Here is a 12817-nt window from a genome sequence, read left to right on the forward strand (position 1 = left end):
CTAGACTAAGGGAAACAATGTTTCCCAGTACTGACAGCATGAAGGATATGTCAGTTTCCCCATAACAGATGAACAAAAGACAGTGTAGTGAATCTTAAGACTTCACTACACTGTAAACAAAAAGACCAGGTCAGATACAAAAATAAAAGTAAAATGGTTGGGGGGGGGTCCATAGAAATGGAAGGTTAGGTGCAGTAAATAAGAATATTTCCTAACAACCTCCAATGGTATGTCCTGCTGCATTTTTTCCAACTGTGACCCCTGACTCTGTTCTCTCGCTGATCTGAAATCACTGATATGGCTTTTTTCACTCATTCCTCATGAGGGGTCCCTCTGACTCAAGCTAGGCTCTTTGGTCCGTTCCCACATGGTCAGGGTACTGGCATCTATTTGACAAGGGCACATTTTCATGCTGTTGTTCCAAGGTCCCCAGCCTGCAGGCTCCTCTTTGGCATTTCTCAGACTTCCTTCTTTGACAGACCTTCTTCGCAGCAGCCCCCAGACTTTTCTGCAATGTTACTTCCACTCTTTGGTGCTACAGGACGCCTGTACGGACCTGTGCCCGACCAGAACTCATCCGTCTGGGGGAGTTGAGCAGAACCTGGTGACTGGATGTCTTCGCTGAGGTCTCTGTGTTACTCTGAAGGTCTTCATTGGACTCCTCTTGACCCGGTGGGCCCCGTGTGCAGGCCACCATCTTGACACTATTGAACAACGTTCTTCCATTGACTTGTGTTGAGGCCATACAAGAACAGTGTGTTTAGTACATAAAGATACTACTGCAGCCTGTTTGCTTCACAAAAGTCAAGCTGGACTTTATAGACCTATTTGTACATTTTATTATCCTGTGAGATCACAAAGTGTGTGGTTCACTACTACTGGAAAAGATTTCCTAATTGTGGTATTTTGTAGATATTACTTTCACAACTTTAAGAATATATTTTTACAAGCATATTATGTAGACATTCCCATATTGTGATAATACAAATTGTTACTGTACTTTTTAAACCGTCGTTCACCTTCTGAAGGGTTTCCTAGACTGCTCAACCATTCTGTCACTCAGAGTCAAGATAACTCGGATGAAACACCCTGTGTACACCACGTAGGTCCATATAGCTGTGCTCCAGCAATAAGGCCTGAGAAAGAACTCAGTATCACTCCAAACTCGCTCAGCTGTTTTTTTAAGGTTTTCACAGAATTGCACATCAGTCAGGGAATCTTTTTGCCAATGTGTTTTCACCCTCCCAAGACATGTGACTGAATGGGTTCTCCTCTCCACAATATGAATGTCATTCAAGCTCTTAAGTTCTACCGAGAACAGTCAAAAGACATTCAAGCCACAGATAGATTGTGAAAAATGGTTTGCATTCTCCAGGGGGACCAGGCATCAAAAGTGTCTTTCTCATGTTGGATAGTTACCTCTTTGGCTATCCTCATAGTTGGCTCCCTAGCCTTCCTCCTATAGTACTTCATGCCCAATGTGTGAGTGCTAAGCCAGCTTCTGTTTTTTCGCAAGGACACAAACCCTTGGAGGACACTTCCAAAGATGAATCATGGCAGACCCCACAATTTTTGCAAGTCCTATTTTTAGATAAAAGTTCAGGGTGATCAATCACTGTGACCAGTCTGTGTTAAAGACTCTTTTTGGCTGAATACAGCATCCTTATCGGTGGCACCTCCCGTTTTCCCATTCAGGTTGTTTACAGTCCCTCAAACGCACTGAGGAATGGGGCGATAAATGGAACTAAGAGCAAGTTACTCATAGTAACTAATGTACTCTTTGTCCAGAGTTCTCTTTCCTTCGGATGTCCCACCTTGCATCTATGTTACCTATCGGAAAGGACTTGCGGTTTTAACCAGGAGGGGTGGGGGGGGGTGCATGCCCACACATGCACCCCAGGCAGAATTTTACAAATCCATGCTGAATAATGAGAGCTCTTGTTCCATACAGTTTCTAGCAGCAACATCCCAAACGTTTGACGGAAAGGGACTAGGGGTTAAGAGTACAGTAGTTATTTTCAGGGTCATCTGCAGCGGTCCGGGGCAGCAAAACTAAAAGGTGGCGCGCCCTCCCCCCACCCCCCCCACATACACCTGGTCATGCGGGCAGGGTGGCACCAAATTATTCAATAGCCGCTGTAACACCCTATTGTTGTTAAATGCACTGCACTTCCCGAGAGCAGGGCTCATTTAACTTCAATAGGGTGCCTGCTGTGTCTTCTCCCATCATGCCAGATCGGGTGAGACCTTGTGAGCCTCCCCCCACGCTGGCTTGGGGGGGGACTAATGGCACCCCAGGCGGTTGCCTGGGCGGCACTGCGCTAAGGCTGGCCCTGGTCACTTTGTTGAGAACTGTATATTGCTTCCACCAATGAATACTCTGTTGAAAAGTGCTCAACAGTTGCAAATTGTGAACACTTCCCTAAACAATTGAAACCAATGTGGCTGAAAGTTAGATAACGGAACCCAATTGCGTTTCACTGGGAGCTGCGCATACTGCCATCACATTGGTATCCACTAGATGGCAGAATTCATGGGAAATTTTAGTGAGAAGCAGGAGATGCCTTCAGGCAAAGCCACAGTCTGTAAATGCCAACTGAAAACAGGAAACGTTCAACAAACGTCCCAATTTACAAACTAATGGGGTTTGCCAGGTAAATAGCCAGACCATGTTACTAAAAGATCTTTACTAAGTCAAGGTGGTAAATAACCAAAGAAACTGACGTTATTGTTCTTATATTGGCCCAATTATGCTTTTGCACGAGGGTTGCAGATTATTAGAAAAGAGACAATCCTGTCTACTAACTGCTTAAAAGATCAGGTTTTATATAGTCGATCTAAGCACTGTAATACTAGCTTTTATTATAACCTAATGTTAATAGTATTCAATTTATCGACCTCAGAAGGCTCTGAGACTGAGTGGGCCATGCCAGATTTCGAACTTGCATGAGGAGTGAGCGATCCACCCCTGCTCTTATTATAAGAGACTTCTAGACACCTGCTGTGGAGCATGGGTATGCAACCTTTGGCTCCCTAGTTGTTTTGGAGTATGATTCCCAGCCCTAGCGCACAGTCGGTGCTGAGGGCTCATGAGTCCTAGTCCATGAAAAGTGGAGAGCCGCGGGTTGAACTGTTCAGTATTCCTTTGACTAGGATCTATGGCGTAATAGGTGGGAGAGGCGGTGCGCGGGCACCTGCTTTCCTTGGCGTGGTGGATCTGTTATTCATTTCTGTACCCTATCAGTGTGCAGTCTGGATGGACCTGCAAAATGTTGGTTTGTCTTTGACACATTCTAATCATTTCCTCTTTGTATAAAGCTAGAACGGTGTTCGTTAATATACTCCATTACTTCCCTGTTCCAAGATATTTCACTGATAATTATCAACAGATATCAGTAATTCCTGGTCCCGGGTGGTGACCATTTTTGTCAGCATAGTCCTTTCAGGTCCCGTCTGCATCAGCACACTATTATAATGCACTGCAGACCCTCTCCATAGAACCTCCTAACACATGTACCCTCTGTTTGACATCAGAGGGATATTTTTGTGTTACACTTCCTTGTGTCCTTTGCGCTCAACACCATCAGACCTCTCCCTACCAAGATCCCCACCGCCCGCCCACTTTAACCAGAAATAAAAAGAACATCACCGCTGATGGACTCATTCCAGCTATCCTCCCCACCCTCAACTCTTCTAGGCAGCACCAATCCAGGAACTCTGGTCGACGAGTATAACAGAATCATGGCAACATCGCTAGATTCAATTGCCCCACTTAAACTAAAGCCTAAAATTCACCTGAACAAATGGTTTACCTCATACCTAAAAGATTTAAGGCAAAAAACAAGAATGTGCGAGGCTGCGTGGCGACTACTTCCTTCAGAAGACAATAAAACCAAACTTACCAAGATCTCCACCCTCTATAAAGAAGAAATTTGCCTAGCCAAAAAGAATCCAACAACAACTGGATCTCTCAAGCCAACTCCAGCATGAAGGAGTTGTTTACAATCCTTAAAGAGCTAGAAACCCGTATTTCCATGCCAGATACCTATACTGAAGACAAAAGCTGGTGCTCTGGTATCCAACATGCGCTATCTAACAAAGTAGCTACTCTCCAAACAAAATAGCCCTAAAAAAAGCATTATTGAACTCATCTGCAAATTCACCCTCTCCTAACACTCCTCCAACTAACGCCCCACTTTTTCCTCTTAAGTCTCCCATCACACCCAACTCCCCACCCACTCGCTTCAACTTCTCTAAAACATCAATCCTGGAGGTTGAAAAAATTATACTCTCACACAAACCTTCAAACTGCCAGGGGTGACCCTTGCCCAGCCCAGCTCATCAAGGACGCTGCAAGGGATCTAGCTCCCTTTGTCTCCAAGCTCATCAATGCTTCATTTGTATCTGGCACTATCCCCACCAACCTCAAAGAATCTTGGGTACTCCCCCTGCTAGAAAAACAAACACTTGACCCATCTATACCCACTAATTACCGGCCTATTACAACAGTATTGTTTCTCTTAAAAATTCTTGATAAGGTTGCCTACACACAAATCCAGAATTACCTGGAACTACACCACCTCCTTGGAGCACGCCAATCAGGTTTCCGGAACCAACATGGAACAGAGACAGCCCTCTTCGATTTGAAGACTCAAGTCGATGAACTAAGGGACAAGGGGAAATCAGTCCTCCTTCTCCTTCTTGACCTCTCGGCTGCATTCGACCTTGTGGACCACAAGGTCTTATGCAGTCATCTTGACTCAGCTGCTCGTTTCTCCAGGGAGGCCATAATCAGGATTGTGTCATTCCTAAGCGAGAGAACCAGGTGGGTATTCTCTCCCTCAGCTGCTGCAGACCCCATCCCTATCACTTACGGTGTCCCCCAGGGAGCATGCGTCTCTCCCACGCTATACAACATATTCACTAAGCCCCTTTTCGATTATCTGGATACTCTTGGTATCACCTACACTAACTATGCAGATGATACATAGATTCTACTCCCACTTTCAGGGGATTATGTTAAGGATTTGGGCATGGTAATTGGGGTGTATCTCATCATCCAGGCATGGATGGCTACACACGGTCTATGCCTGAATGATGACAAAACAGAGATCATCATCCTGGGTACCCCTACCAAACTTAAGAAACTAGAGTTTGAATATGCCTCCTTTATAATTGATGGCAACCTTATTAAAGTGGCCAACGAGGTAAAAACTCTTGGATTTTTACCTCAACTCAACCCTCTCCTTCACCAAACAAGCCAACACTTTGGTTTCCACTACTGCCTATACTTGTAAACTTATAAGAACCGGCAAACCCTTTGTTTCTAACAATAGTTGTATCATCCTGGCCAGAGCTCTCATTCTGTCCAGGCTTGACTATTGCAGTGCCCTCTATTTTGGGTCCAACAAAGCAATCCGGAAAATCCAAATACTTCAAAATAATGCCCTCAGAGCGGCCCTTGGAGTGGCTAGGAGAGACCATATTACTGAAATCAGGCGACAAAATAATTGGCTTTCCACAAATGACAAAATTAAGTTGAAAATTGCGTCACTCACCAATAAATGCCTGAACAACGCTTCACCTAGCTATCTAACAGAGAGATTCCATAGAAGGACTTCCACTAGACCATTCAGACTAGCCCACACTAACTGCCTCCACGTCCCCAGCTTCAAACTCTCTAAGGTAGGAGGGAGCAGCTTTCCAATTAAAGCAGCCCAGCTTTAGAATTATCTGCCACCCTCAATCCGTGAAGACCAATCATATCAGAGCTTCAGATCCAACTGCATTAACTGGCTCAAATCTACGGATCTCTAAACTGTCTCAAATCTCCCGATCTCTAAACTGTCTCAAATCTCCCGTCTATTATATGTAAAACATCTGTAATGTATAATCTGCAATGATACCTGCAGATTCCTGTGCTTCTGTATATATCCCATGTATATATTTGTAGTGTATATTTTCTTTTGTTCTACTGTGTAACTAAGCTGTGAATTTCCTTGTAACCCATGCGCCGTGATACCTGTGGGTCTGGAGCGCGATACAAATGAATAAACAAACAAACATTCTTTGCTCTGATCCAAGAACATGGGTTGGTGCAGGGGTAGAATTATGGTTTGATGAACATGTAGTGTTACGGACAGGCATAGAAAATAGCATTATGGTTTGTGGGTCTAGCTGTTGTAAGAATTACGTTATGCGGAGTGGGCTACTGTCTTAACCACACTGTTCTCTTATCCTTTGACAGGAATCTCACACTGTCCTCACTCCATTTTCTCCTTGTTTCATAGGTATCTCAGTCAGCAGCCTCAGTGACAGCCTGTTTGTTCTCCATGTGCGGTGTGATGATAACAAGCAGAAGGTAAACTCTCTCTCTCTCCTTGTTGCACATGTGGGTACAGTGTCTCTGAATAAGGAACACAGCTTAGAGTAGTGGGGTATTGATGTAGGCTGAAGGTAGTGTCATCAATGTAGTGGCAGCATTTGACGGGGCATTGATGCAGCTATCAGAGCGCAGGACTGGCACGATTTAGTGTTTGGGGCTAAGGGAGCACAATGGGAGTTATTGTTGCAGCGATGACGTCTAAGGCCATATTGCCACAGTGATGGGCCTGATCAAGTCATAGATGCACTAACTAGGAATGTTCTTGGAGTGACAAGTTAAAGGAAGAAACTGATGCTGCAACCAGGTTTAGGCAGCATTTATGAACTGATAGTGTGCAATAAATGGGTTTGGGAATATTGCTCTAATGACTGGCATTGAGTATTACTAGTTACCTCCCATTATGTCATGTGTCAAGCTGGAGGATTGGCTGCAGTGTTTTATATGCTGTGCTGTCAATTAATTAAATATACAAAGGCTGCTCCTTCATTTGTGAGGATTTATAAAGAGGGCAACCTAACCTCAAATTTTGTATCACATTTTATTTATAAAAGTTACCTATTAGGAAAACGGGTGTTGTTAGGGAGAATTCACAGAAATGTGCTAATTCCCTGTACCTTAGAGACCCCCAGCAACTTTTCTGGATTTTGAGGACTTGATTATTTTACCCTGGAGAGAGTGAGACCATTGTTCCCACTCTCTCATATATTTTAATGTGATTTCTGAACTCTGTGTTTCTTTTGGTTGTGGAGTCTGACAAACTCCATAGGCATCATCTTTTACATTGTGGCACACAGCACCTTTAGTGCAGTGACACAGGGAAGTCTTAGATTTTCCAAAGGTTTAAATACCTTCTCTGGGATACACTACTGTTTCCCAGAGCTTTACTTACATTTTTTTGTAACTTTCTAGACCCAGAACACACTATCTTACAATAGGGTGCTGGAGGGGTTACCTAGTATCCCCTTTTGTTTAACTTCTCAGGTACCCTTTTGGGTAATTCTATAATAAAAGCTCTATTTTTCAGTATACCCGAGTAATGCCATTTCTTGGATTATCTGTTGGGACTAACTGTACCTACCTCCCTGCCTTCCCCAGAGTGTAACCAAGAATACTCTACCATATCTTGTGGATTGAACCCTATTTACCGTTGGGATAGAAGTCCTCCTACACCCCTGCAGAGGGCTGTGGACAAATTTCCCTAACACAAAGTTACAGGGTTTTAAAAACCACCAGGTAACCATTTTGGTCTTGTTAAGGGTGCAATTGGCTACACCTTCGTGGAGCACTTTTGAGGTTTCCCTGCCTTGGTAGCGATATGGACTGCTAAGGCAGCACATATAAAATGATTTGCAGTCTTCATTAAGGCTTTGTAAAAAGACTTTGTTGATAAAAAAAAAGGTCCAGACATCTGAAAAGCCATCAAAAAGACTAGGGGGCTACCTAAAGGTAGTAAAAGGGATATTCCTGCTTAACAAATATCTTAACATATGATGGCAACATCTGGGTTTGTGATCATAGGACGTCAATCCTAGCAAGTGGTAGAAGTGTCTGGGCCCCTGACGGCAAAACCGGTGATATGATGACAATAAGTACTGTCTGCCCATGATATTCATTGTGCTCATGCTCCCACCTCCACCCTATCTGCCTTCCACTGTCCTTCACAACACTTTCATCCTGTGCCCTTTCCTCCATAGTCTTGAGACGTCCTACAGAATGGGCGATGGGACAGGAGCGTGATGTAAAGCAGCATGGAATCAGAATTATTCTGTTAAATTTCTTTGCACGCCTGCCATGGCATCTCTTCCGTGCGCACCACCAGGCATCTCCTACCGGCGCATGACTGAAGCAAGGCCCGCAAAATATACTAGCCCACTGGCATCAGTGAGATGTTATGAAGGGCGAGTACCATTTGCACGATACGCAAACTTGCTGGCGAGTATGGGGATGTTTGATACTATAATTTAACATTTACTATAAACTTTCTTTTCAAACAATGGCCAATACGTTTCACTGGTATGGCTGACATGTGGATTGCTTAGTTTATCACCAGTCATTTTAGGGCAAGTGCATTTCTCTTAGGTTAGTATGTAAATTAAGGAACTTGCTCTCAAGGTCTCGTCGGATTTTTAAGAATTTGCAAGGCCTGTGTAGGGTTAGCTCCTGTCCCTCTGAAGCCTCACTTCTCTCTTCCTTTGATGGTAACACAATGTTCTCTGTGGTGTATGCTATTTAAGTGTACTCCCACTCATGTTATGGCTTTTGTTGACAGGGCGACGTGGTGTTACAGAGCGATCATGTGGTTGAGACCTTAACTAAAATTGCCATGAGTGCGGAGAAAGTGGATAACATCAACATTAGCCAGGGCAGGTGAGTAAATGTAGGGGATTGCTGACCTAGGAGGTTCTTTGTAAAAGTGAGGTTGATGGATGTTGGCTCCTACGGCAGCTTTGTAAGTGTGAGTTGCCTCAGTGGGTGGAGGGGGCTATGGAAAGTGAGTGAATGAATCTGGGTGGATAGTGCTTCAGGTGCCACAATGGGCAAATGAACATCAGTGTTCTCTATTCCAGGTAGCACTATGGCAAAGTGAGTGATTGTGCATGCTCTCTGCTGAAGGAATGCTGCTATGGGGGTTGGGGTGTGTGTGTGTGTGTGTGTGTTTTTTAACTATAGTGGGCACTGTGGGCAGTTGAGTGTGTTTGAGCGATCTGAGCTTTCTTTCTATATTTTCGTTGCAGCATAAAGTTTGCTGTCGGGACGGGCAAGGAAGGCATCATTGACTTCACTGCTGGAAACGAGCTCCTGATAACCAAAGCCAAGAATGGCCATCTTTGTGTGGTAAGGATTTATCCAATATGGTTTATTGCAGAGCACTAACAACTACAAACTCGTCTCTATCAATCAACCCCAGCCTCTCCTCCATTTCACTACCCAGAGAAAAGAAGGTTATGAGGGATTATTTGAATAAATTATTATTTTTCCAGTTTGGCATCCTGCACTCAAGCTTTTTTGATGTGACATTTGCCAGTTTTCATGCTTTTCTTTTTATCTTGTGAAGATGAAGGTTTTAGAGCGACATAGCTTCTGTTAGCAAAGTCGTGTCATTTGCTTGATAGTAAGATCTAGATGACTTTAAACTGAGGAATGTACTTGTTTATGCATAAAGAAGAAGTTTTCAAGCAATCAGTTTCACTTCTTATGACAACTGAGACTGTGGAACGCTCTACCAGCCAAGACCATTTGATTGGCCTCTCCATTGGGGGAACCACCTATTGTATGAACCTGAAAGAAATCTTCAGTATCTGGGCATCTAATATTCAAGGTGGTACCTTCTGGGTCTGATATTGGCGAGTCCCCCTTTTTTCTCCACCCAGTGCCATTGTTGGTCCTGTAGCTCCATTACTTAACCACCTGTGGCCTTCAAGGAGCGCTGACACAAACTTCCATGGTATGGACCTCACACGAGACAAGATGTGCTCCATGATCAAAAAATGGCAGACTATGATTGAGGCTCATATCGATGTGAAGACTATCGATGGTTACCTTCTGCGGCTCTTCTGTGTTGGTTTCACCAAGAAGCGCAATAATCAAATCCGTAAAACCTCATATGCCCAGCATCAGCAAGTCCGCCAGATCCGTAAGAAGATGATGGAAATCATGACTCGTGAGGTGCAGACAAATGACCTGAAAGAAAGAAGTGGCCAACAAATTGATCCCAGACAGTGTTGGCAAAGACATTGAAAAGGCTTGCCAGTCGATTTACCCACTTCATGATGTCTATGTACGCAAGGTTAAGATGCTGAAAAAGCCGAAGTTTGAATTGGGAAAACTGATGGAGCTGCATGGTGAAGGTGGCACCACCGGAAAACCTGCTGGAGATGAAACTGGTGCAAAAGTGGAACGAGCTGATGGTTATGAACCCCCAGTGCAAGAATCTGCCTGAACACCCTGGTTGCCTGTACAAAATAAAATGTATATTAAAAAAAAAGGAGCTGCTGGCATCACCTGATGCCTTGACATTGTGGCACCTGCAATTACAGCATTACACAAAACGACATCTTTTCGATACTGGAGAAAACATTGACATTGTTAGTTAAATTAGCCATATTTTAGTGAAGTATTTTACCCAAAACTCCTATCTGAACACTTAATGAATAAAGCTGCCCATGCGCCACAATAAATTGCTCGTGAAATAACTATTTCTTATGAAAGAACTATTTAAGGGCCATCCTCTCTCAAGAAAGCGTTTGAATGTAATCCGACATTAATCCTAATGTACCCTTCCTATTATTTGTTAGCGACACACCCACTCGGTGCTGATGGTGACGACGTATTTCGATCTTAAAGAACTGCAAACCACAGTTCATCCTTGATCTCAAAACGAGTATGATTGGCCTCCTCGAGGTGCAAAGTCAGCAAGCAGCCAGGCATCAAGAGCAGGTCTTTTCATGGCTGTCTTTTTTTTCTTATGTTCCTGGAAAAGAAAAAAATTATTTCGCTGGAAAACGGCCATCGCTAGATTCATAAGCTTTGAATAATTCCTTGCCTTGATGGCCGAACCCTGTAACAATTCATATATATATATTTCTGGGGCTTGTGGATTTGCTTAGAATCACATGCTTTGCATAGGCGGAAATCTAGTGGTGGATCCAGAGTATTGCAGGACTTGTTTTTGAGTTTCAAAAAGGGACTTTGACATGGTGTGTATGTAATGCTATACTTATGCGATGTGCACGGTACCCATGGTTCTTCATGCGTCAAAGTCCTCAGATTGTTTTTTTGCAACGTCCAGGTTGGTCCCATTACACTGAGTTGCTAGCTGTTATAGCAAGTGTAATATTCAATTTGTAGATATTGTTGCTGCGAGTCGATACTCAATTATCCAAACGGCGGTTGACGAGACAATAGCTGAAGATTCAGAAAGCTAGTAGGCGGCTTCTTTCAGCGATCCTTCATAGGCTTCGGCCTACACCGTTCTTCGGCCTTCACAGTCGGTAGAGTGTGGGAAACATATCCTGCTTTACCCTTAAGAGAATGTCTCTACTCGTCTTATATATATATATATATATATATATATATATATATATATATATATATATATATATATATATATAATATTTTTATTTTTTATTTGGTTTTTAATAAACCTTTACAAAAATATATAAGAACAATTTCTTTATATCATTATACAACAACCATAAAATATAAATATGTCAATACCATTAATTCCATAAAAGAAGAAAAAGAAACACACTTAAAACAATAATTTTCACCATTGTGCAGATTAGATGTACATGAATCACCTGTTTCAAATTATAAACACATAGCACTATCAGTAGACATTGAAACTCATTACAAAGACTTAGTAAAGGGCACATACATTTCTCAAAAAGGTAGCTACACGAATGTTTAAATTGTCTCCACTGTTATATATATTGTCTGGCTGCAATTTAATTATTATTCTGGAGAAAACTCACTTAATATTTTGTCTGTCGTGCAACCAGAGGTTTCTGTGGAAAGACAATCACGTGTGTAATCATTGTCTACCTCGAGACCACTCGGAAACTCTGTGTCACGCGTGCAATCTCTTTTGCCCAAAAACCCTAAAATATAGACACACAAAATGGTGAGCAGACTATGCCATCCAGGCTGAGACCTCTTTAGACTACCCTGCCAGATTGGAGGAGTCTGATGACGATCAATGCAGCATCAGTGCCCTTAGTGACACCGAGGAAATGATGCAGGAGTCAGTAGACTCCTGCGTGCTTGCCCCCAGATCTGAAGGGCAGGTATCACGCACTACTGTGGAGACAACCCCTGGCGACAGGAGCACACGCATAAACATCTTAAGCACATTGTGTCAGATCCCAGCTTATAGTTCCTGCAGGAGTAGATGACGCTAGCCCTCCAGACCTGCCCGTCCATCAATCCTTAAATTTAGAATTGCTGAACATGCAAACCCGTGGGGAATTGGGAAGTGGATAAAATAACAAAAACAGGTCTTTCTTGAAGCCCTCACTATCTGATTTTTCTTCAGAGAACTGCAGATGGAGTGACCTAAAAAGGAACACATACAGTAATATAAATTCATTGATCTATGCTCACACAAGTCATTAAATTGCAATCTTCCCAAGGATTTCCCATCTACCTGTTGCCTTTGCTGAATTGCTGAAAGCCTGTTGATGATGAAGATGGCTCTCTTCCTTTTGGTTGTCTCTTGTAAAAACTATTTTCTGTCTTGCTATTCATATGTTTGTCATGTTACTACCTTGCCATTAATTAACTGAAAACTATAATGTCTTTAAAAATATTTTACCTTTTACAAGGTGTCAGGGTATCTTCTCACTTTTTGGAATACAGTTTTAAATTGCTCTGTTACAAAGAATTAACTTTCTCACTTGTTTAGCTACTGATTAAGAAAACTGCAGTGTATTT

The 12817-nt window shown here is 42.9% G+C and overlaps 1 protein-coding gene and 1 pseudogene across 5 annotated transcripts in view; both read left to right on the forward strand.

Moving 5' to 3' along the window:
* Window positions 1–12817, forward strand: part of MYO1C (myosin IC) — a 662069-nt gene that overhangs the window by 602166 nt on the left and 47086 nt on the right. For all 5 annotated transcript variants that reach the window (XM_069615425.1, XM_069615428.1, XM_069615429.1 and 2 more), the window contains exons 29-31: window positions 6291–6361; window positions 8655–8752; window positions 9121–9220. In XM_069615425.1, coding sequence (XP_069471526.1) covers window positions 6291–6361; window positions 8655–8752; window positions 9121–9220 — 269 coding nt within the window. The remainder of the gene's footprint in view (window positions 1–6290; window positions 6362–8654; window positions 8753–9120; window positions 9221–12817) is intronic.
* Window positions 9725–10354, forward strand: LOC138489533 (small ribosomal subunit protein eS1 pseudogene; annotated as a pseudogene).

Source organism: Ambystoma mexicanum, chromosome 9, assembly GCF_040938575.1.
Source record: "Ambystoma mexicanum isolate Mex_15411 chromosome 9, UKY_AmexF1_1, whole genome shotgun sequence".
NCBI lineage: Eukaryota > Metazoa > Chordata > Amphibia > Caudata > Ambystomatidae > Ambystoma > Ambystoma mexicanum.